The sequence below is a fragment of the Chrysemys picta genome, chromosome 1 (genome assembly GCF_011386835.1).
Source record: "Chrysemys picta bellii isolate R12L10 chromosome 1, ASM1138683v2, whole genome shotgun sequence".
Lineage (NCBI taxonomy): Eukaryota > Metazoa > Chordata > Testudines > Emydidae > Chrysemys > Chrysemys picta.
Window position 1 is genome coordinate 1255321 of NC_088791.1, and position 25426 is coordinate 1280746.

The 25426-nt window shown below is 54.1% G+C and overlaps 1 protein-coding gene across 2 annotated transcripts in view; it reads right to left on the reverse strand.

Moving 5' to 3' along the window:
• The window catches only part of MAPK8IP2 (mitogen-activated protein kinase 8 interacting protein 2), a 61409-nt gene that overhangs the window by 7756 nt on the left and 28227 nt on the right, over positions 1 to 25426 (reverse strand). Inside the window, exons 4-8 of one of the 2 annotated variants that reach the window (XM_065590722.1) lie at positions 20163 to 20271; positions 18856 to 19014; positions 16444 to 18729; positions 15555 to 15630; positions 14930 to 15102 (exon numbers count right to left, since the gene is read on the reverse strand). In XM_065590722.1, the coding sequence (XP_065446794.1) occupies positions 14930 to 15102; positions 15555 to 15630; positions 16444 to 18729; positions 18856 to 19014; positions 20163 to 20271 (2803 nt within the window). Of the gene's footprint in view, positions 1 to 14929; positions 15103 to 15554; positions 15631 to 16443; positions 19015 to 20162; positions 20272 to 25426 lie in introns of both variants that reach the window. The other variant, XM_065590680.1, reaches the window with a different exon arrangement.

The window sequence follows — 25426 nt, forward strand, 5'->3', positions numbered from 1 at the left end:
CTGAACCAGTGGTTCTCAGCAAGAGGTACATGTACCCCTGGGGGTACGCAGAGCTCTTCCATGGGGTACGTCAACTCAGCTAGAGAGGTGCCTAGTTTTACAACAGGCTGCATAAAAAGCACTAGCAATGTCAGTACAAATGAAAATGTCATGCAGACAATGACTTGTTTATACTGCTCTATCTACTCTACACTGACATGTACATACAGTATTTATATTCTAGTTGATTTGTTTCATAATTATATGGTAAAAAGGAGAAAGTCAACCATTGTTCAGTAACACTGCGGCTGTAACACTTCTGTATTTTTACATCTGGTTTTGTCAGCAAGTAGTTTTTAAATGAGGTGAAACTTGGGGTACGCCGGACAAATCAGCCTCCCAAAAGGGGAACGGTCGTCTGGAAAGGTTGAGAGCCACTGCCCTAAACTCCCTGATGCTGGTACAAGTTGCCGGTCTCAGAGAGGCTGATCAGACCGGGTGCTGGGCCTGTATTTTCCCAGCAGTGAGGTTGCAAGTGCAAGTCAGCACCAGAAACAGAAGCCGCGTTTTCTCTTTGCTGTTCTTTCCTCTCCCCTTTTGTGTTTGTCATGTTTTGGCTTCTGGGAGCCGATACTGGATTTTAACAACAGCAGCAGCAGCGCCGGCTCCAGCCCAGCTCCATGACTTCTCTTTCCCCAAAAGGGAACAGACACCATTGTTAGAACTACATAAGAGACTGCCAGACAAGGGGGTTTTCCTTCTAAAGGCTCGCTGCAGCTAAAGGGAAAGGGAACCCGGGATGCTGTTGAAATGAATGCCTTACATTTCAAATGGTGTAACTGGGTTTCCTTCTTTTCTGTATCTTTACGAAAGGGTTCAAAGGAGTTGTCAGGGTCTGTTCGCTACGTACTAAGCAAGCGGAGGTCTGTGTGTACCCACCCACAGACCTTGTTTAAAACTCTTTAATGCTGGATGGTTTCAGGGTCATGTTAACACCTTTGACTCTTTGGCCCCTTTATTCCATCTAACTCATTGGTTTGCAACCTTTTTTTCATTTGCGGACCCCTAAAAATGTCAAACCGAGGTGTGGACCCCTTTGGAAATCTTCAACATAGTCTGCGAACCCCCACGGGTCCATGGACCACAGCTTGGAAAGCACTGATCTGGGCCCCGACGGGCTCCGGGGGCAGATAGCCACGCTGCCAAGAGCAATACAGAACGGCTACTCCTCTGTCCGTGGCTGTTGTTCTTCGCCATGTGTTGCAGGTCTCCATTCCACGTTAGGTGTGTGCGCGCCCAGTGTCCCGAAGCTGGAGGCTGTTCCCACAGCGGTCCCTGTCGGGTGGCACGTGTGCCCAGGGTCTGACCGTGCTCCCAGTGGAGGGTATAAAGGGAGGAGCCACCCCGAGCACCAGTGCTGCCTGGGCCAAGCAGGGGTTATTAAGATCAACTTGGTGCAGTCCTGTTTGAGTCTGAGAATCAACTTAGGAATTAAAGGCATGGGAGGGAATGCACAGAGTAGACTGTCCCTCCTCGGGAATAGCAGCCCGTCCAGGATGGAGCCCGGACTGTAACCTGCTCTGCAGCAGAACTGATGGCACTTCCTAATCTGCTTTATGGTGAACAGCTCTACTACAGGTGTCCACCGAGTCTGAAACAGCAACCGGAGCACTTTGGTTTTCAGACACCAGTCATGGCCCATCCTGAAGGACCTGCCGAGATGGTCTGTCAGGCGGCTCTGTATTCCCAGAAGGTGCGGCCCTTTGAGCATTACTGCGTGCCTGATGCAGGACTTTGAAAGGTTCGCTGCTTCCTGTCGCACACGGCACTGCCCTGTCTGTTCAAATAAAGCACGGCTGTGGTGTTGTCCATGTGGACGTGCAAAGGGCTGCCTTTGATGTGTGTCAGGAAGACCTGGCCTGCCTGCAATACTGTGCAAAGCTTGAGAACATTTATGTGTAGGGATAGCTCCGGATCTGACTAAGTCCTTGGGTTCGGAGATCTCGTAAGTGTGCTCCCCAGCCTAAGGAGGATGTCTCTGTGGTTAGGCTCATGGAGGGAAGGGGAGGTGAGAAGGAAACTCTCCTGCACAAGTTGGACAGGTTCACCATCAATTCAAGGAAGCTGGAAGCCTTGCAGGCATAGCATGTCCAGTGGATGTCTCGATGGATGGTAGAGAGACTTCAGGCACCCTGCACACACCTCAGGTGACGACTGCCAGACCGAGTCATGTATGCACAAGCTGCCAGATGCCCGAGGCGGCTCAGGCAATTTCTTACAGGACTCTGAGGTTGAGCCTGGAGAGCAGCACACAGGTCCAGATCACTTGGGGCCTGGCCTGAGGCATTTAGGCTGTTGTCGAAGTGAGAACTACCCTGATACACTCTATCCTTTGCAGAGTACAGGACTGAGGTGTCAAATTGGGACTGGACTTGTCTGTTGTCCTCTGCCTGATATCTCGGGCAGCCCCGGACCCACCAGCTGTCCAGACACAGGAATACTGGAACACCGATCTTCCAGGGGCCATGCACTTGGGGCTCACAACAGGCCGAAGGCGGGACTGTAAACTGGTAGTGAACATGTACAACCATAAACCTGGGGAATCTTCTTTGGCCCAGGGGGATAGCCACATGAAAATCAGCGTCTCTCAAGCTGAGAGCAGCATGCCAATCAACAAGATCTATGGAAAGGATACAAGTATCAGAGGGGTAGCCGTGTTAGTCTGAATCTGTAAAAAGCAACAGAGGGTCCTGTGGCACCTTTGAGACTAACAGAAGTACTGGGAGCATAAGCTTTCGTGGGTAAGAACCACTTCCTGGACACCACCGTACAAATAAGCGATGGCCACATTAACACCACCCTATACCGAAAGCCCACCGACCGCTACGCCTACCTTCATGCCTCCAGCTTCCACCCCGGTCACACCACACGATCCATCGTCTACAGCCAAGCACTGAGGTACAATCGCATCTGCTCCAACCCCTCAGACAGAGACCAACACCTACAAGATCTTCACCAAGCATTCTCAAAACTACGATACCCACACAAGGAAATAAAGAAACAAATCAACAGAGCCAGACGTGTACCCAGAAGCCTCCTGCTACAAGACAGGCCCAGAAGAGAAACCAACAGAACTCCACTGGCCATCACCTACAGTCCTCAGCTTAAACCTCTCCAACGCATCATCAGTGATCTACAACCCATCCTGGACAATGATCCCTCACTTTCACAGACCTTGGGAGGCAGGCCAGTCCTCGCCCACAGACAACCTGCCAACCTTAAGCATATTCTCACCAGCAACCACGCACCGCACCATAACAACTCTAACTCAGGAACCAACCCATGCAACAAACCTCGATGCCAACTCTGCCCACATATCTACACCAGCAACACCATCACTGGACCTAACCAGATCAGCTACAACATCACCGGCTCATTCACCTGCACGTCCACCAATGTTATATATGCCATCATATGCCAGCAATGCCCCTCTGCTATGTACATTGGCCAAACTGGACAGTCACTACGCAAGAGGATAAATGGACACAAGTCAGATATCAGGAATGGCAATATACAAAAACCTGTAGGAGAACACTTCAACCTCCCTGGCCACACAATAGCAGATGTAAAGGTTGCCATCTTACAGCAAAAAAACTTCAGGACCAGACTCCAAAGAGAAACTGCTGAGCTCCAGTTCATTTGCAAATTTGACACCATCAGATCAGGATTAAACAAAGACTGTGAATGGCTATCCAACTACAGAAACAGTTTCTCCTCCCTTGGTGTTCACACCTCAACTGCTAGCAGAGCACCTCACCCTCCCTGATTGAACTAACCTCGTTATCTCCACACTGATATATACCTGCCTCTGGAGATTTCCATTACTTGCATCTGAAGAAGTGAGGTTCTTACCCACGAAAGCTTATGCTCCCAGTACTTCTGTTAGTCTCAAAGGTGCCACAGGACCCTCTGTTGCTTTTTACAGATTCAGACTAACACGGCTACCCCTCTGATACTTGACACCATGCAAGGCACTGCATTTAGCCGTATGGAATGGAAATCTATCAACCTCATGAAGAAACTTGCACAAATACAGACAGATATCATCTTCCTTTCCAAATGCAAACAGATGGACATCATACCAAATGGACTGAAGGTGAAAAATCCATTGCTATCTACATACTGCACAGACCACAGTGAGAGATTATGCCATACGTTATCAAAGAAACTGAGGAACCACCTGATCAGCATCCTATACAGCAAACAGAAAAACATCAAGAAAGAGCTCTCCAACCTGGAGACTCTCATAAATAACCAACCCTCCACACAAACGGACTTTACTAAAATAAGACAGGAGATCTACATTACACACTTCACCTCTCTACAAAGGAAAAAGGACCGTAAGCTATCTAAAATCCTACCTGCCACATGGGGCCACAACAGGGGTACCCCTAACTCACCCAGCAATATCGTCAATTTATCCAGCTACACACTCAACCCAGCAGAAGAGTCTGTCCTATCTCGGGGACTCTCCTTTTGCCCCAGCACCCCCACGAACATGATACAGTTCTGTGGTGATCTGGAAGCCTACTTTCGCCGCCTCCGACTCAAAGAATACTTTCATGATAACACTGAACAGCGCACTGATACACAGATACCCTCCCACCAACAACACAGGAAGAAGAACTCCACATGGACTCCTCCTGAGGGTCGAAATGACAGTCTGGACCTATACATAGAATGCTTCCGCCGACGTGCACAGGCAGAAATTGTGGAAAAACAACATCGCTTGCCTCATAACCTAAGTCGTGCAGAACGCAATGCCATCCACAGCCTCAGAAACCACCCTGACATTATCATCAAAGAGGCTGATAAAGGAGGTGCTGTTGTCATCATGAACAGGTCTGACTACCAGAAGGAGGCTGCCAGACAACTCTCCAATACCCAATTCTACAGGCCGCTTTCCTCAGATCCCACTGAGGAATACACTAAGAAACTACACCATCTACTCAGGACACTCCCTACACTAACACAGGAACAAATCAACATACCCTTAGAGCCCCGACCGGGGTTATTCTATCTACTACCTAAGATCCACAAACCTGGAAATCCTGGACGCCCCATCATCTCGGGCATTGGCACTCTCACTGAAGGACTGTCTGGATATGTGGACTCCCTACTCAGACCCTACGCCACCAGCACTCCCAGCTATCTCCGTGACACCACAGATTTCCTGAGGAAACTACAATGCATTGGTGACCTCCCAGAAAACACCATCCTAGCCACCATGGATGTAGAGGCTCTCTACACAAACATCCCACATACAGATGGAATACAAGCTGTCAGGAACAGTATCCCTGATGATGACACAGCACAACTTATTGCTGAGCTCTGTGACTTTATCCTCACGCACAATTATTTCAAATTTGGTGACAATATATACCTCCAGACCAGTGGCACCGCTATGGGCAACCGCATGACCCCACAATATGCCAACATTTTTATGGCTGACCTGGGACAACGCTTCCTCAGCTCTCGTCCAGTCACGCCCCTTCTCTACATACGCTATATTGATGACATCTTCATCATCTGGACCCATGGGATGGAGGCTCTGGAAGAATTCCACCATGCTTTCAACAGCTTCCACCCCACCATCAACCTCAGCCTGGACCAATCTACACGGGAGGTCCACTTCCTGGACACCACCGTACAAATAAGCGATGGCCACATTAACACCACCCTATACCGAAAGCCCACCGACCGCTACGCCTACCTTCATGCCTCCAGCTTCCACCCCAGTCACACCACACGATCCATCGTCTACAGCCAAGCACTGAGGTACAATCGCATCTGCTCCAACCCCTCAGACAGAGACCAACACCTACAAGATCTTCACCAAGCATTCTCAAAACTACGATACCCACACAAGGAAATAAAGAAACAAATCAACAGAGCCAGACGTGTACCCAGAAGCCTCCTGCTACAAGACAGGCCCAGAAGAGAAACCAACAGAACTCCACTGGCCATCACCTACAGTCCTCAGCTTAAACCTCTCCAACGCATCATCAGTGATCTACAACCCATCCTGGACAATGATCCCTCACTTTCACAGACCTTGGGAGGCAGGCCAGTCCTCGCCCACAGACAACCTGCCAACCTTAAGCATATTCTCACCAGCAACCACGCACCGCACCATAACAACTCTAACTCAGGAACCAACCCATGCAACAAACCTCGATGCCAACTCTGCCCACATATCTACACCAGCAACACCATCACAGGACCTAACCAGATCAGCTACAACATCACCGGCTCATTCACCTGCACGTCCACCAATGTTATATATGCCATCATATGCCAGCAATGCCCCTCTGCTATGTACATTGGCCAAACTGGACAGTCACTACGCAAGAGGATAAATGGACACAAGTCAGATATCAGGAATGGCAATATACAAAAACCTGTAGGAGAACACTTCAACCTCCCTGGCCACACAATAGCAGATGTAAAGGTTGCCATCTTACAGCAAAAAAACTTCAGGACCAGACTCCAAAGAGAAACTGCTGAGCTCCAGTTCATTTGCAAATTTGACACCATCAGATCAGGATTAAACAAAGACTGTGAATGGCTATCCAACTACAGAAACAGTTTCTCCTCCCTTGGTGTTCACACCTCAACTGCTAGCAGAGCACCTCACCCTCCCTGATTGAACTAACCTCGTTATCTCCACACTGATATATACCTGCCTCTGGAGATTTCCATTACTTGCATGGAAAGGATACAGGGAACCAGGAAACCAGGCAAAACATTATCTTCTTGATGAATCTATTCAAGTTTCATAGATCGAGGATAAACCTCAGTCTGATGAGATTGGCCACTGAAAAGGGATGGAGAGAAACTGCAGCGTGTAGCCCAGTCCCACAGTTCTTAGCCCCCACCAGTCTGTTGTAATGGCGCTCCAAGCACTGAGAAAGTGAGACGGCCTGTTTCCAAAGGGAGCAGTGGGACAAGGAATAGCCCCATGAAACCCAGGGGCCTCAACTGAAGAGTCAAAGAGCCTGCTTCGAACTAGAGCGTTGCTGAGAAGAAGCAGAGATAGAAGGCGGAGGTGGTCTCCTTCGCTAAGATTTAGGTCTCCTTCTAGCCTGGTTATTTTGAGGGATAGAAAGTCTGTCTCTGCTGGTGTTGAGGATGGCACCATTTCCTCTTTGGTACTAGAGCACAGATGCCCAAGAACCCAAGAGTCGCTCTAGAATCCTTGAGCGAATGTAGAGCCTGGTCCATTTTTTCAGAGATGATTCTTTTCTCAAGGGCAGGTCTTCCATTGTTTGTTGGACTGGACAAGTATGCCAGCAGATTGCAGTGAAGAACAGGAGCGCATGGTTACCGCCATCACGCCGACCGCTGAGTCAGCCGATCAAGAGATACTTGGTGGGATGCTCTTGCCACCCACGGGCCTTCAGCAAGCATCGCCTGGGACTCCTTCTCGGGCTTCTCTGACAGTTTGTCCAGGCACATGATCGTCATATCCCAGGTAGAGAAATTGTACCTAGCCAAGAGTGCTAGATGATTGGCTACATGAACTTGCAGCCCTGGTGCCGAATACATTTTTTGACCACATACGTCCAACTTTTTCAAGTCTCTGTCCTAGGGGGTTGGTTTTGAGTTCTCTCACTAACTGCAGTGACCATCAAAGACCCTGGGGGTCGGGTGGGAGTAAAAATGTTCATGCCCTTGTAAGGGGACCTGATACTTACTCTGTCCTTTTAGCCCTGGGAGACAAAGATGAGGGTGTCTGCCAAAAAATCTGTGTTAGTTTCTGTATACCGTCATTAATGGGCAATGCCACCCTGTCTGGAGTGGCTGTGTGGAGCTGTCCACCAATCTGTGTTGATTTTTCTGAACTAACTCCACCTGTATGCCCATGGAATGAGCCCCCCCTGTAGTAATACTTGATACATTTTATGGTCATCAGGAAACCCCCAAACCAGAGCCCCATCTGGGGATGATGAAGACGTATTTATGGGAGTCGGAGCAACTTCAGTAAGTGCTGGTAGTTTCCAATGGTTCAGTTGCACAGACCTAGGTGCCAAAGGAAACACATGCTCGATAAAGGTAATTGTTAAATGTAATTGAAAATGCAATTGATAAAAGTAATTGTAGAGGTGATCCCAGCAATTACAGACTGGTAAGTCTAATGTCAGTACCGGGCAAATTACTTGAAACAATCGTAAAGAATAAAATTGTCAGACACCTAGAAGAACATAAATTGTTGGGCAAAAGTCAACATGATTTCTGTAAAGGGAAATCTTGTCTTACTAATCTATTAGAGTTCTTTGAAGGGGTCAACAAACATATGGACAAGGGGGATCCAGGGGACATAGTGTACTTAGATTTCCAGAAAGCCTTTGACAAGGTCCCTCACCAAAGGCTCTTACGTAAAGTAAGTTGTCATGGGATAAAAGGGAAGGTCCTTTCATGGACTGAGAACTGGTTAAAAAACAGGGAACAAAGAGTAGGAATAAATGGTAAATTTTCAAAATGGAGAGGAGTAACTAGTGGTGTTCCCCAAGGGTCAGTATTAGGACCGATCCTATTCAACTTATTCATAAATGAACTGGAGAAAGGGGTAAAAAGTGAGGTGACAAAGTTTGCAGATGATACTAAACTGCTCAAGATAGTTAAGACCAAAGCAGACTGTGAAGAACTTCAAAAAGATCTCACAAAACTAAGTGATTGGGCAACAAAATGGCAAATGAAATTAAATGTGGATAAATGTAAAGTAATGCACATTGGAAAAAATAACCCCAACTATACATACAATATGATGGGGGGCTAATTTAGCTACAACTAATCAGGAAAAAGATCTTGGAGTCATCGTGGATAGTTCTCGGAAGATGGCCACGCAGTGTGTAGCGGCAGTCAAAAAAGCAAGCAGGATGTTATGAATCATTAAAAAGGGGATAGAGAATAAGACGGAGAATATCTTATTGCCCTTATATAAATCCATGGTACGCCCACATCTTGAATACTGCGTACAGATGTGGTCTCCTCATCTTCAAAAAGATATACTGGCACTAGAAAAGGTTCAGAGAAGGGCAACTAAAATGATTAGGGGTTTGGAACGGGTCCCGTATGAGAGATTAAAGAGGCTAGGACTTTTCAGCTTGGAAAAGAGGAGACCAAGGGGGGATATGACAGAGGTATATAAAATCATGAGTGATGTGGAGAAAGTGAATAAGGAAAAGTTATTTACTTGTTCCCATAATATAAGAACTAGGGGCCACCAAATAAAATTAATGGGCAACAGGTTTAAAACAAATCAAAGGAACTTCTTCTTCACACAACGCACAGTCAACTTGTGGAACTCCTTACCTGAGAAGGTTGTGAAGGCTAGGACTATAACAGCATTTAAAAGAGAACTGGATAAATTAATGGTGGTTAAGTCCATTAATGGCTATTAGCCAGGAGGGGTAAGGAATGGTGTCCCTAGCCTCTGTCTGTCAGAGGGTGGAGATGGATGGCAGGAGAGAGATCACTTGATCATTGCCTGTTAGGTTCACTCCCTCTGGGGCACCTGGCATTGGCCATTGTCTGAAGACAGGATACTGGGCTGGATGGACCCTTGGTCTGACCCAATACGGCCGTTCTTGCATTCTTATGTAAAGGTGGTACCGAGGTCGATACCGGAATCGGTATCAGGCACAGCTGACTCCCTTTGAGGCAGCCTAGACTTAGGTGTAATGGGAGAGGCTGATCTCAAAGTAGTGGGCATACGGCATGGCCAATAGAATCAATGTGGAACATGATGGGGCACAAGAGGTCAATTCTATTGACTCCAAGAAGTTCTGTCTCTGGATCTACTTATGCATTTACGCCTGACATGCACAAGAATGGGAGTCTAATGAAGAAGGGGGAGAAACCTGGGCCCTCCTGTAATACGAACAGGAGATACATGATCCAACCTCCAACTCCGACAAGCGGTCGGAACCGTCCACTAGACAGGATGGCCCAGCACCAAGCGGGAGTTGCTGGGGAACCGGAGTGGGGCTGATGGGTGGAGGTAACGGCGCAGCTGACGAGTGATCAGTGCCAGCTGTCGTCCTTGAGTTTGCACCAGTGGCTTCTTCACAGCTGACGCTGAGGTCAGGGCTGGCTGTGGCACTGTGACAGCGGGCGCTGATGCTGGTACTGACAGCCGCGCTGGCATTGGCACCGTGGAAAGAGGAGGTGCCAAAGTGTCCAGGTCAGTTTGAAGCACAGGGGAGTCCAGGACTGAGAGGCACAACAGGTCCTTGGCTGCTTCAGACACCTGTGGTGTGGCTAGTGCCACCCAGACTGGTTGCCCGGCCCTGTGCGGCGGTGCTGATGTTGAGGCTGGTATAGCTGGTGTCAGTCTCAATGGTACCAAGGACTGCACCATAGTCGAATGTGACGTTATGAGTGTGAAATAATATCTCATTGAAAGGTGACAGGGCCAGAAAGAGTTAATTAACTCACAGACTGACCTGACCCATGGCCGAACTGTGGAGACTGGTTAGGAAGATCTGTAAATGACTAGAGCTTTGAAATGCAAGTCTGTATTGTTAGAAGGGGAGATGTTTGCTCAGGTCTTGGGATGTAAGCAAACAAGTCTTGTCTATTGCTATAGCTTTAATTCAAAGATAAAAAAAGGAGTATTAACATTTAGGAAGACACTTGAGGGAAATAGTATTATTGTCTCTATGTCTCTTTGAAGGTTGTGGTAACCTGTATCTGAACTGTATAATGGATAAATTACCCTGTGCTAATTGCCAGGATGTTTGGGAGAAGGAGAGTTAGGCCTGTTGTTTTCTCAGGCCAAAAGGCTGCTGGAAATGTATAAGAACCCTGGGACATGATCCTGCTTCATCTCAGATCTGCTTTGGGTTTCAAGAGGGAGAAACCTTAAGCCACAAGGATTGAGATCCCCAGTCACTGACTGGAGTCACCCTGAATACGGACATTGGACTATAACCTATGGACTATTTCTAAAAGGACTTTTGGCAACTACAAGCTCATCTCTGCTATGTATCTGAACCTCAAGAACTGAATTCGTCTGTCTGTATATTGATCTTTTAACCAACTCTCTCTCTCTTTAGGGGGGAGGGATAGCTCAGTGGTTTGAGCATTGGCCTGCTAAACCCAGGAATGTGAGTTCAATCCTTGAGGGGGCCACTTGGGGATCTGGGGCAAAATCAGTACTTGGTCCTGCTAGTGAAGGCAGGGGGCTGGACTCAATGACCTTTCAAGGTCCCTTCCAGTTCTAGGAGATGGGATATCTCCATTAATTTTTTTTTCTTTTTTAATAAATTTTAGTTTAGTTAATAAGAATTGGCTATAAGCGTGTATTTTGGGTCAGATCTAAGTTATCACTGGACCTGGGTATGTGGCTGATCCTTTGGGGTTGGAAGAACCTTTTCTTTTATATGATGAGATAAGATTTTCAGTAATTATCATATGTTTGACATGTGTGTCTGGACGCAAGCCCGAGGCTGCGTACTTTAAGGGAACTGCGTTGTTTGGACTTCTGAGTAACCTGTATGGTAATATAGAAGTTGTTTTGGGCTGGTTGGTAAATCTAAGTATTGGAATAACCACCAGCGTTTGGGGTTTGTCTGCCCCGTTTTGTTTGCAGTCCACCCTGATTGAGTGACCTCAGCTGGCTCCCACGGGCAGCGCCGTCACACTGCACCCTAGTCGACAAATCCAACACAGGTGTCTCTAGCTCTCAGCACCCGGGAGCACCAAGCCAGAATTCATGCCCTAAACTCAGCACCCAAACGGCTCTGCAAGATATTAGCTGAGGCAGAACGATGTTCCTTGGTGGCAGAGGAGGTTTTCTTAGACCTCTATTCCAGAGGCTGCTCTGAAGCTCTTCTACTTCTTGCTCATGGGCCCCCGAGAGGGAGAATGTCATCTTCTATCGAGCTCTGCTTGACAAGGAGAGTCCGACAAGTCAGGAGGTGCCCTTCTGAGCTGCTGCCTTGCATGGATCGCCCTGGATCCAAGCGGGACGTAGAGCACGCTCCAGCCGAAAGTCTCTGAGTCCTGCCTCCCTTGACTCCTGAGTTCTGGTCTTGAAGCCGCTGCAGCTGCGGCTCTTGTCTCTGATACGACCCTCTCCAAACATTTTAAGTAGCAGCGCGGAGGGGCCCTGTTACTGTACAGACAGCAGTGCTGGTAACCAGGAGACTAACGCATTGCTAAGTCCAGGTCCCAGGTACCTGACACCCAGAGCAAACTAGTAAAAAGAGAACAAAAGTGAAAAAACCCGGCTAGGACAAAACCTGAGTCCTATTAACTGCCTAGGAAAATTTCTAACCAATTTACAATGGGAAATAATCCCGGGCGTGTGCTCCTGTGTGTGGGATACGCCGCCCACCAACCCCAGGCAGTGAAAAGGAACCAAAGGGGGGTTGGGGCAGCTCTGTCCCTTATGGCATCGGCTGGGAGCCGACATAGGCTGCCTGCGCTGCCCCAACGGGTCCTGCTGTAGGACAAATCTCTGTCTTCGGCACACTGGGCACACACACACCTAACGTGCAATGGACATGTGCAGTCACTGGAAGAAAAACCTGGGGTTCCCCCGACCCCACGGCCAGGCCAGGGGGTCTGACTCACTCTGCTCCTGGCCTGGAGGCTGCAGCGGGTGGCCCCAGGTGTCTGTGCCATGCTGCTTTCCCTGGTCCCTAACACCAAGGACCCTGTGCTGTCCAACTGCAGCTCCCTGGAGCTGTCACTCCTTTGCTGCCCCTCCCCTGTAGCCTGCCAGCCCGGCTACGAGCCGCAGCCTCCCAGCGCCCCGCTACGCTGGGTATCGCCCGGCGCCCCGCTACGCTGGGTATCGCCCGGCGCCCCGCTACGCTGGCTGTCGCCCGGCGCCCCGCTACGCTGGCTGTCGCCCGGCGCCCCGCTACGCTGGCTGTCGCCAGGCGCCCCGCTACGCTGGCTGTCGCCCGGCGCCCCGCTACTCTGGCTGTCGCCCGGCGCCCCGCTACGCTGGCTGTCGCCCGGCGTCCCGCTACGCTGGCTGTCGCCCGGCGTCCCGCTACGCTGGCTGTCGCCCGGCGCCCCGCTACGCTGGCTGTCGCCCGGCGCCCCGCTACGCTGGCTCTCGCCCGGCGCCCCGCTACGCTGGCTCTCGCCCGGCGCCCCGCTACGCTGGGTATCGCCCGGCGCCCCGCTACGCTGGCTGTCGCCCGGCGCCCCGCTACGCTGGGTATCGCCCGGCGCCCCGCTACGCTGGCTCTCGCCCGGCGCCCCGCTACGCTGGCTGTCGCCCGGCGCCCCGCTACGCTGGCTGTCGCCTGGCGCCCCGCTATGCTGGGTATCGCCTGGCCCGTCTCCCTGCTCCCAGCTCTGGCTACAGACACTTCAGTCCATTCAGGCGCTTCTGCAGCGTCCGGCTTCTTCAGAGCGACTCCACCTTTACTGCGCCCGCGGGGCAGGACCGGCCCCGTTACTGGAACGGAGGAAAACTCTCTCTTCCCTGCCAGCTTGAAAGCTCCTACGGGGCCCTGTCTGCCAGGACCAGGATTCCTCCTGCCCTCGTGGAGACGGTCAGAGCCCGGCAGGCTCTCAGCGCAGGAGTCGTGCAGCTCCTAAGGCCCCCCCACACACACACACCAACAGGTGCCAGGCACTGGAAGGTCACTGGGAAGTTCCCTGTGTCACCCGCATCTCCCCAGGGCCCTGAACCTGCTGCACGTGGGCTCTCATTCACGGGAGCTTCCCAGCATGCTTTGGGGAGCCCACCCCGTCCTGCCTGAACATCAGTGGCCCTGGCACAGCATCTGCTTCCTGTTAGGGCAGCCACATGTCTCTTGGGGCAGGTTCCTCACTACGATGCTCCTGTCTCTCTGGTGACTCCCTGTCAGTGCTCACCGCCCTGGAGCTCTCCGCTCAGACATCTCCTCTCCTGGCAAGGGCAGCGGGTGTGCAGGGATCAGCACCTATTCCCCACTGCCTCTCCTTCCATGCCTGCCTCTCCTGCCACCGTCCCACGAGCTGTGCCTTTGACGGGCTCAGGTACGTGTGCAGACAGAAACACCTGCCGGAGTCAGCCGAGCGCCCTTTGCCTCGGCAGCAAGCCCAGCAGCTGTTCAGCTCCCAGAGCACCTAACAGATATGGATCCTTGGTGGTCTCCACTCAGAGACGGGACCACTGTGCACTGGGCAACCTGGACCATCAACAACCAACCTCCATCACCCAACTGCTGCACCATTGCAGGCCCTCCTGTGCACCTGTCTGCTCCCCCGAGAGCTGCCCCCCAGGTGCTCGCCTGCCCCCTCCACAGACTCTGAATTTTTGGGACATTCCATATGGATTCACGCCCTCCTCTGCTCATAAGAACATAACAGCGGCCATGCTGGGTCAGCCCGACGGTCCATCTAGCCCAGTATCCTGACTTCTGACAGTGGCCAGTGCCAGGTACCCCAGAGGGAATGAACAGAACAGGGAATCATCAGGTGATCCATCCCCTGTTGCCCATTTCCCGCTTCTGCTGCTGCACTCAGCCTGCAGCTGTCGAGTGACCCCAGTGGCCCGGGGGTTTGCTCTCGCTGGCCGCTCGGAGCTCCAGGGCCCAGGACAGGCTCCTGGTGGGGGTAGGAAGGAGAGTGATGGATTCCTGGCTGCTTTCTCAGTGATTACACAGTATGATCTAGGGGCACTTGGGCGGCAGGATGGGGTCAATGCTCACCCATCTGGGTGGGCATGTCTGAGGGGGGGGGTGTTTGTGTGGGGAGGGTCTCCCTGGCAGCCCTCCCCATCTGCAGCAGAGCGCTCTGGGTCACTGCCACCCACTCGGACACTGACTGAAACCGTGAGCTGGCTCTTGCCGTCCCGGCAGGGCCCGTGGCAGCACCCAGGGCTGCAGGTGCTCAGGGCTCCCACAAAACAGGGAGGGAGGGAAGGGGAGATGCCTACCGATGACCTCCTTGGCTTGGCTCACCACCTCGTGGGCATAGAACGCCGGGAAGATGCCTCTCTCTCCAGTCCGCATGTTGTAGCCTCGGTACCAGTAATCGTCCTCCTCCAGCTCCACCAGGATCGGGTCGTCCACATCCAGCTCCAGCTCGTCCTCGTGGCGAGGGATAAACCTGCGAGCAGAGGAGGCGGCGCCAGGGCGGGGGGAAGGGGCGTTGGGTGGGGGAGGAGGGCAGAGGAAATGTGAGAGAGAGAGAGAGAGACGGAGATGAAGACGGGCGAGGATGCTCTTGCACACAGGAGCCAGAGGCACCGTGCCTGGTTCCCAGCAGCCCCCTCGGGCCTTTCCGCCACAGCCGGGGGCAGGACAATCATAGGCAGACTCGGGACTCCTTGGCACCGGCTGGGCCACCATCCTATACATGTATCTAACAGGAAAGGGTGGGGCTGCCTGCCTCACCCCCGTTTGTTGCCCTGGGGCTGTGTATTTATCAGCTGCTCAGCCCCGGGGATGAAGCTGTTTCCTTCTCTCAGCACCAGGCAGACCCCAACTCGTTCCTGGCCATGCGCCCAGAGGGGCAGCGTTGGTGCAGCCCTGGGGTCCAGGCTAGGGTGCTCTTCTCACCTGAAGACAGCCCGGTGAGTCTGCTCCCGTTCTTCCCCGTTCACCATGCATGAGAACAGCCCAAAGGACTCCGTACCTACGGAGCAGAGGAGAGGTCACTGCAGCACGGCAGGAGGAGGACACGCAGGAGGCACCTCGCCAGCCAAGCAAAGGACAAGAGACCTGAGCCAGACAGGCCTCGCTCCTCGGTGGGGAACGCCCGGCCCCAAGCCAGTCGGGCCTCGCTCCTCAGGGAGAACATCTAGGTCAGAGCCCGTCAGGGCTGCCCTTCCTGTATTAATTCAGCCCCCACAGACTGTGGTGAGAATGTCTCCAGAAAGGAAGGAAGAAAGATGGCCCAGCAGTTATTGCACTAGCCCTGCTCCATCACAGACTTCTTGTGTGACTTCGGGCTTATCGACAGGGCCCCGCAGTCGGAGTACAGGGGTGCGAATTACAGCACATACCCAAGTGCTGGGCTGGAACTGCCCTCGGTGGATGCTGCTGGCATGAATTCGAAGGTACCTTGTCCACGCTAACGTAGTCCTGTTTGAAGAGGACGATGTTAACACGAACTAGGTACCTTTGAGTTCTGCCCGCAGTGTGACACGGGCAGTTACAGACCAGCACTTTGGTGCGCTCTACAATTCACACCCTCGTCGTCTGGACGCGGTGCAGGGTAGACGCAGCCTTTGTCTGTCTGTGTCTGTACAGTGAGGAGTGTAGCATTGCCCTGCCTTCCGGGGGTGCGGTGAGGACACAGGTACTGAAGAGAGTGAGGGGGCTAGGCCAGGGCCCTACCTGGAGAGATATGTAGGTTTAGGGGTGGCCCAGTCTGGATGTGTGACTCTCCTACAGGGATAGACATGGCTGACCCCTCTCTGGGGCGGGCAGGGGAATTGGTACTTACTGGAGGAGCGGGATGTGCTATTGACAAAGACATTGAGGAACTTCTTGGAGAACTGGAGGTCGGCTTCGGGGGAGGAGTCCTCCGAGGAGCTCTGCCCGTCCTGTGCCGTCAGCCCCTCCCCAAACTCGTCCTCGTCCTCCAGGTCGCAGTTGTCACAGGCTCTCAGCAGCTCACTGTCGTCGCTCAGCACCGAGGTGCAGCGCTTCAGGCTCACCAGCTCCAGCTGCGTGTTCTCATCCACCACCAGAGTGTATTTGATGGAGTCGTAGGCCAGGGACTCATCCAGCGGCCGTGGCTCCTGGGCCATGGGGGGCGGAGGAAGCGGCAGGTCCTCCTCGAAGCTCTGCGTGTCGTCGTGGAAGGGGGAGCCCTTCAGGCTGCCGAAATAGGGCACGTCATCCTCGTCCGTGGAGTAGCTCAGGTTGAAGCACCGGTTGGTCTTGGCCGTGGAGACGTCGAGCATGGGCAGGAAGGCGTCGGGGTTCCGGCCCAGGCGCTCTAACCGGATGTCATCGATCATGTCATTGTCCTCCAGGATCCCCGAGTCCAGGTCCTTATCGATGGCCCAATCCTCTGGCCCAGCTGCCGGCTCCACCTCTGTGCCCTGTTCTCTGGACGCTGGGTCCGAGCCCTCTGTGCTGGCGGGGGAGGCGAAAGGGAAGCTTTTGATGGGCCCCGTGCAGCAGCCAAAGTTGGCCAGCCCCCCCGTGCTGCCCAGCCTGTCGATGGAGAGGGACTGCCCCAGGAACACCGGCGTGATAGTGTCATTGGTCGGGTTGCTCATGAATAAATAAGGACCCGGGTCACTTCCCAGAGGCGAGGCCTCTGTGGCAGGGCTCGTGCTTGTGGGTTTCTCGTCCTCGGCACTCTGGAGTGAGCTGCGCAGAGTCTCCATGTCCACCAGCTCGATGCTCTGCTGGGAGCCAGACAGCTTGGCCGGCTCTGCTTCGCTCCCCGGGGAGTCCCGCAAGCTGGGCTGCACGTCCAGGGACTCGCTGAGGATCTCGGGCTCCAGGTCAGAGGCCGGGGAGATGGTGTCGCAGAGGGAGTGGGCCTGCTGGAAGCACTCGTCCGGGCACTTGAGGGGGTACGAGCCCTCCAAGATCATCTTGTTGACGAGGTTGCTGAGCAGCCAGGGTGAGTCTGAGTCCTCGCTCAGGTCAGGCTCCGACTCGGAGTCAGAGTCGTACTCGCTGTTACCCTCGTCGTCCACCTCCGGCAGGAGCTTGGGCCCGATGGGCAAGTAGAAGGAGCGGCGGATGCTCTCCAGGCTGTGGTCCGGGTCAATCTTTAGATCCAGGGGACTGGACCCAGATATATCTGTCTGGTCGACTGGGGCGGAAGAGTCCTCCGGGTTCAACGTGTCGTAATAACCCTCCATCTTCAGGTCGGCCAGGCTCTCTCTCCTCACCATGCTCCTGTCCCTCAAGCGGCTCTCCGGCAGCTCCCCCTCCAGGGTCACCTCCTCCTCCTGCTTGCACTTATCCAGCAGCAGGGAGTCCTTGATGCCCATGAGCCCCTGGCCGTCAAGCTCTGTCTCCAGCTCCGCCTCCGAGGTGGGGGAGCTGGCCTCCTCGATGGAATTAGTGAGGTGGGAGGACCTGCCACTGCTGCTGTCGCTGCTCAGATCCAGCTCTGTCTCCGAGATGGAGGAAATCATGTTGCTGACCAGGCGGCCCCCACAAGCAAAAGCTGCCTCGATTTCCCCCTCTACATCGGAGTCAGAACCCGGGGAGCTGAGGTCATCGCTGTGCCGGCCGCGGGGCAGGAACTGCTTTGAGTTCCTGCTGGTGAGATCTGCCTCAATGCCCGGGTCGGACGACGGAGACGTGGTCTCGGAGGAGCCTGAAGGGAGCCCACGCATGCTGGCGGCCCTGCTGCAGTGGGGACCCTCCCCTTCAGAGCTCAGCTGCTCTGTCAGCCCCCTCAGGCAGACGTAGGCCCCCAGAGTGCACTCCCTTTCCCCATCGCTCCGATCAGTGAAGACTCCAACTTCACTGTCTCCATAGCCCTTGGGCAGCTCTTCCTCCGACAGTGGGGTGCTGGACTGGCCAAGGAGGGTGATGGGGGAGCCACGACTAAGAGCCAGGCCTGCTTCCCCCCCAGTGCCATCTGCAGGGGGACCCTCCTCACTGGGCTTTTGTCTCTCTCTGCCGCTGGCTGCCTCGGGCTTGAGCTTCGCACAGTCGCTTTCGGTGGCTTTGGGCTGCCGGGAGTTGGCGTCGCAGGTCTGGGGCTCCTTGCTGGCTTCCAAGTGAGGGGTTATGCTAGGAGGAGCGGCAGGCCCTGTTGGAGAGAGAGACTGTTTAGGAGACGGCTGGCTGAGATGAGATGGGGAATGTGGTGAGCATGGTGCAGAGGAGATGATATTCATATTATAATCTTCCCCGGCTCTCTCCGGCGGTTGGTTACCATATGCCCGAGACTTATGTCTGTTGCCTTCCGAGTCATAGAAGGAGGATTTGAGCAGCGTCTGGGCCTGCCCTGTTTCCTCAGTGGTCAGCCCCCGGCCGTTCTGACTGTCCAAGCAGGGGCCATCTTGGACACAAGGGTGAGAAGGAGACAGGTGCCCTGAAAAGGAAAAGCAAAGAGCCTGAGATTAGAGCTTTGAACCAGTTCCCGCCCCCTTGGCTAGGGCCCCTCATTCTCCCCGTTTCACTGGCTCTGATCCCTGCTGGGCAGTGCCCCACGCACGTGGGAGGAGGGAGAAGCTGGCTGGAGGGGAAGGGTCCCCCAGGCTGTGCTCCGAGGATGAACAAGACAGGCCCTGAGGGCCAGTCCAGAGAGGAACAACCAGGGCCCGTGTCCTCGGCAGTGCGTTGATGCACAACGTGGCACCGACTCTTTCCAGCAATGACCAGTGTGGAGGGTGGATTGTTTTGCCGTGTTCTCCAGGCACCCAGCTCTATGGGCCTCAGCAGTTCGGCTGGTGTCTGGGAGCTCGGCTCAGAGTCTCCTTCCCCTGCCCCACGTCTGCCAGGGAGGTGGGGTCAGCGGTTCACCTTCTCCGCTCCCCAGAGCTCGGCTGCTGCCCTGTTCTTGAGGCAGCTGGGCTGCCCAGCCTGCGCGGTTGGCTGCCTGGCCCCCTCCGCCGGGTGCTGGAGGGCAGTGCTGGCAGCAGGCACTGTCATCAACCCAACAATCCCGTGTGGGAAAGGTGCCGCACCAGAGGCAGCTGCAGGCAGAAAATGGTGCCAGGAGCCTGGTGCAGCAGAGTGACGAATCCTACAGCAAAAATACGACATTCTGTGGGATCCTGGGAAACGCCGAATTCCAGGACCCCCTTGTCACTGAGCCCACGGGCCCCTGCCTCCGTCCGCCCCTCTCTGAGCCCTGGACTCTGAGCAGTCACACTTGGGGCCCATTTTTGAGGACTGAGAGCAAAGTATGGCTCTGCCCTCCGGGTACGAGCCGAGCTCCCAGCCATCGGGCAGCCCTGGAAACAGCCCGAGGGGAGCAGCGAGGGGAGGAGGCGCAGAGGAAGCAGGAATCTCCCCAACACAGAGCTCGGACACAGCCTTGGGGGAGAAGCTGGGCCTGGAACCCTCCATGGAGCAGCTCACCCCATCTCCTGAACCTCCAGCCTCGGTTTCCCACCCCTCCCCATCCCCAGGGCCCAGAGCAGAGCCTGGCTCTTAGGGCAGCCACACAGCTGAGCTCAGATGCACAAGCTGGTGCAGGTGGGGGCTGCCGCGGGTGGGGGGAGGGGGTATGCTCACCAGCGTGTGAGGAAGAGGAGGAGGAGGAGGAGTGGAGAAGGGTCTCCTGCCAGGTGGCCCGCTGAGCAGGGGGGGGAGGAGGGTAGCTGCCGTTGTTGTTCAGGGAATCCTGGTCAGAAAGAGAAGAGCCGGTGAGTTTAGAAACGAGGCCGGGGGGTGTCCGGGGCCGAGGGAGGAGGGGGAACAAGGAAGTGAGGCCCCGTCTACACTGGCAGTGCGTCCCAGGTATCGGTCGGCCAGGCTCCAGGACGTTCAGCTCGGCAAAGCTGGGCTGTGCCGGGGATAGAACAACACCCCACGCGTGCAACAGGCAGTAAAAGCCCCTGGGGGTCCCTCCTCTAACCCCCGCCGCAGAGAGAGAGAGAGAGAGAGCTGTGCCGGCCGAAGTCTGGCGCGTTCCTCCGCTCCGAGGGGAAGCAAAGGCTAAGGCCACATGCAGCCAGATCGGGTCTCTGCGACAGGCCCCTCTGTGCTCCTCAGTCCCCACTCAGACACGGGCTCCCCACAGGGAATGACCCCCGGCTGCCACTGCACATGCTGGGTGAACGTCAGGGCAGGTCAGACAGCGTCTCCTAAGCTCTGAAAGCTGAGCCCTGAGTCAGCAACCCTGTCAACCCCCTATCCCCCCGAAGCTAGCTCCTTCTCTCCCCCGGGACGCCCAGTGCTCCGGGAAACTTCGACCATGGGGCAGCCCCTCACGCCAGGGGACTCCCATCCCTGTCTGCCATGCTTGGGGGAGGAGCGAACCAGCCATGCCAGGGACAGAGTCAGCACTGCCAGGGGGGTTAGCAGCACTGACAGGAATGGGGCAGTTCACACCACACAGCGATTGTTTTAGGCTCTCTGCAGACGCCGCATCGGGCACCCAGGGTCACAATGGGACGGTTTTCACCACACGTGTAACAGCTGGAGACTGACTTGTTCCACTGAGAGCTGAGACTTTGAAGGAGAACCCAGAGGTCCATTGGCTCCCCCCATCAGGCTTTGAGTCCCTCAGAGGACGAGTCCCCCGGGTGGGGAAACACAGATGCAAGACATGCTGCCAGCACCACACGATCTTCCCCTGACAATCTGATACACGCAGACACACATGCACAGAGACACAGACACACAGATAGACAGACAGACACACAGAGACACAGACAGACACAGACAAACATATACACACAGACACACACGCACTGGCACACGCAGACACACATGCACAGATAGACACAGACACACACGCAGACACACAGAAGCACAGACGTACACACACACACACACACACACACACACACACACACACACACACCAGAACAAAGGCAGAGCAAACGCTGCAGATGGGGCGAGGGGAATGCGATGAGGCTGTTGTGACTCCACTGAGGAAAAGCAGGACACGTGGGAGGTGGATCCCGCTCTGCAGATCTTCGCCAGACTCCACCGTGAAGAAGGAAGAAAAGTCGTTCTGTTCGATCTGCTCTAGTTCTCACCCGGTGCCCTCCACTGGGTACTGGAACCCTGGCCTGTCCAGACGGTTGGTGAGTCAGGGCGATGCTGCACCGAGAAGTGAGCAGTGACTCAGAGATGAGGGGAAAGCAAATGTAGTGTTTCCATCTCAAAAAAAGTGACTAGAATGATCGCACATACACAATTGGAAATGATTGCCCAGGAAGGAGCACTGGGGGAAGGGATTGGGGGATCAGAGGGGATCACAAGCTAAATATGAGTCAACAGTGTGACACTGTTTCAAAAAAAGCAAACATCGTTCTGGGCTGTATTAGCAGGAGTGTTGTAAGCAAGACACGAGAAGTAATTCTTCCGCTCTGCTCCGCGCTGATTAGGCCTCAACTGGGAGTGTTGTGTCTAGTTCTGGGCACCACATTTCAGGAAGGATGTGGACAAACTGGAGAGAGTCCAGAGAAGAGCAACAAAAATGATTAAAGGTCTAGAAAACATGACCTATGAGGGAAGATTGGAAAAAATTGGGTTTGTTTAGTCTGGAGAAGAGAAGACTGAGAGGGGACATGAGAACAGTTTTCAAGTACATAAAAGGTTGCTACAAGAGGAGGGAGAAAAATTGTTCTTAACCTCTGAGGACAGGACAAGAAGCAATGGGCTTAAATTGCAGCAAGGGAGGTTTAGGTTGGACATTAGGAAAAACTTCCTAACTGTCAGGGTGGTTAAGCCCTGGGATAAATTGCCCAGGGAGGTTGTGGAATCTCCCTCATTGGAGATGTTTAAGAGCAGGTTAGACAAACACCTGTCAGGGGTGGTCTAGATAATACTCAGTCCTGCCATGAATGCAGGAAACTGGACTAGATGACCTCTCGAGATCCCTTCCAGTCCTATGATTCTGTGATCCCGGCAATGACTGTCCCTACCTCACTCCGTAGGAGAAGAATGGTACAAGCTGCGTGAGGTACTGAGTCCCTTCATCTACAGACAGCAAAGGGAGTCAAGGGGAAGTTTGGGCCCTTACGAGAAAAGGTCACTGAGGATGGGCTGGAGGTAGCAGCGCTGCGAGTTGCTCAGAATCAGCCTCGCCAGACAAACTGTGTGACTCTACTATTAGTATTCACCTGCAGGGCCAGAGCTGTGTCAGCAGCTGCCGGGCAAATCACACGCGGCGGGCCCTGCCTGCCGTTAGGGACATGTGTGATACAGCATCTCCTAGGAGGCTTGGCTGGGGCACAGTCACTGAAGACTTGCTGAAAGGTTGTAAACAAATTGTCCTGGAAGCAGCAGAGAGGGACCTGGGGGAGCGTCTGGCTCAGCCCCGGCCCCATCAATTATCCAGCACAGGAGGGTTGAATGACATTTGCAGATTAGACTCTGAGAGGAGCTGTGAGTGCAAGAGGGGACAGAGCTCTAATCCTGGGGCTGAGAGAGATTAGAGATGTGGGCAGGAAACAGCAAGAGATTGGGCAAATCCAGCTAACCCAGCTGGGGACAGATCCCGGAGCCCAGCTCTGTGCTGGGGAGAGAAACCCGGAGAGCAGCCATGGTTCTGCTGCATGACCGGGGGGCAGCGAACCAGACCGGAGTTTGGCAGGAAATATGGCTGCAGTTGGTCTTTCTCCAACTGGTGCGGTTGCTCTGCCTGGAGCTCAAACCACGGTACTGCTCTGCTCGCTGAGTCTATGACTTCCCCGTTAATCATAGTCTGGCACAAAGTTTCGTCCTCCCTCTGGTCCTTGATGAAGTCTCTCTCTCTGGTTAGGATGTCCCTCTCCTGTAGGAGGGCCACTATGGCTTCGTTGTTAAGGGGGCCTTCTGGAGACGCTTCCCTCTGGCTGGATCCTACCTCCCCAGGGTCCTCACCTACACCTGCCAATGTCACAGGTTTGGGGCTCCCATCTCCCCAGGTCTCCTCAGCTGCTCCCTCCAGGGTCTCTGGAGTTGGTTTAAATTCCCTCGATACCTCTGAGAAATACTCCCAATCCTGTCCCGAGATCATGGGGTAGGATACTGTTGAGGCCAGCCCCATTACAAGCCACTTCGTGTTTTCCCCTACAGCCAATGGCACACTGCTCCGTGGATACACCCAGAATCCACTAGGCCCATGACCTCAGTTCCATTTATCTGCATAGGAACCGTTACTTCAGCTGGAGTTCGTTTATGGGCCCAGCATTCTGCCGTCCACACCTGTTCATAGCCACACTCCTTACGGGGGAATCGTGGTACCAGTGACCTGGGGGCCCACATAAAAAGCAAGTCCTTGCTGCTGGCTGAGTGGCCGCTGGCCCTGGGCCTGCTATTTGAGATAGCCCTTCCCTAGGGGCCTTGTCTACTCCCCCTCCATAGGGGTCCCAAGGGCCTTTGTCCGGACTGGGCTCTGAGATGCTGGGTTTGCTGCCAGGGCCCAGTCCAGGGCTCAACTGTCTGATGGGCACCTTAGAGGTTGGAGGTTGGTGCTTGCAAGACCACCCTGTCTGGTTGCTGGCTTCCTGGGTTGGGCTCTCCCTTGAGCTGAGGTGCCCTTGGCCTCAGGCAGTTGCTCATATGAGTATCTAAAAGGGTGTCATAAGGAGGAGGGAGAAAACTTGTTCACCTTAGCCTCTAAGGATAGAACCAGAAACAATGGGTTTAAACTACAGCAAGGGAGGTCTAGGTTGGACATTAGGAAAAAGTTCCTAACTGTCGGGGTGGTTAAACACTGGAACAAATTGCCTAGGGAGGTTGTGGAATCTTCATCTCTGGAGATATTTAAGAGTAGGTTAGAAAAATGTCTGTTAGGGATGGTCTAGACAGTATTTCGTCCTGCCATGCGGGGACTCGATGACCTCTCGAGGTCCCTTCCAGTCCTAGAGTCTATGAATCTATGAAGCAGTTAGAGCCATCTCTGCAGCTAAATAATTCTCCAGCAGCCAGCGCATTGGCTAGGGACTCTGGGCAGCGTTTGAGCACCCAGCCCCTGCCCTCACACAGAAGAATGGGGGTGAACGGCTCCACCACACTGAGCTCGGACACCTCCACTGCAGTCTGAGTCTCTGGCTATTGCCATTTTAAACACAGGCCTTTTAATTTCTGGGCGACCACGCGGAGCGGGGCCTGGCCCCGGGGGCATTTCTCCCCAGGGAACCTCTGTCAGAAAGTCTCCTCCGTGATGCTGAGGTAGTCAAGTACGGCCGCTTTCACCTGCACGTGGTCTTGGGCAGATGCTGCAGCCAGCCCCTGATCTGCGGCCTGCGCTGGTCCCGCCAGGTGCGGTGCCAAGAGGGTGGTGGCCTGGTGGGCATGAGGCTTCCATGGCCACTTGTTCATGTGTTATCAGGAAGGCCTCAGGACCCATCTTTGTGAGTTTCACTGGCACGGGCTGGACCCCTAGGCCGGGGCCTACAACCCCCGGAGGCGAAGCCCTGGGGAGACCCTCCAGCTGCATCAGAGCTACCACTGCTCGACCAGCCTTTTCTGCTGTTGTGCCCCTAGGTCCCAGAGAACTGCTGCTGCTGGGCATTTCCCACCGCTCGGCACGGCCCACTCAGGCTCTGCGCAGATGCAGATGTCCTGCGTCACTTCTGCTCCACTCACATTTCACAGCTTCTCCGCTGCCACAGGGGCCAGAGACTTGTCTCTGTTCTTGTGACGAAGGCTCAGAGTCTGGAAAACGAGACGGCAGCCCCCCCGCCCCTCATGCCACACGCAGGGAGATGGGCCCAACTTGAGCCGGAGATAGGGAACCATCCCCCTGCGGCCATGGGATGGGATGGGATGGGACTAGGGTTGCCAACTCTCCAGGATTGTCCTGGAGTTTCCAGGAATTAACAATTAAATTTAATTAA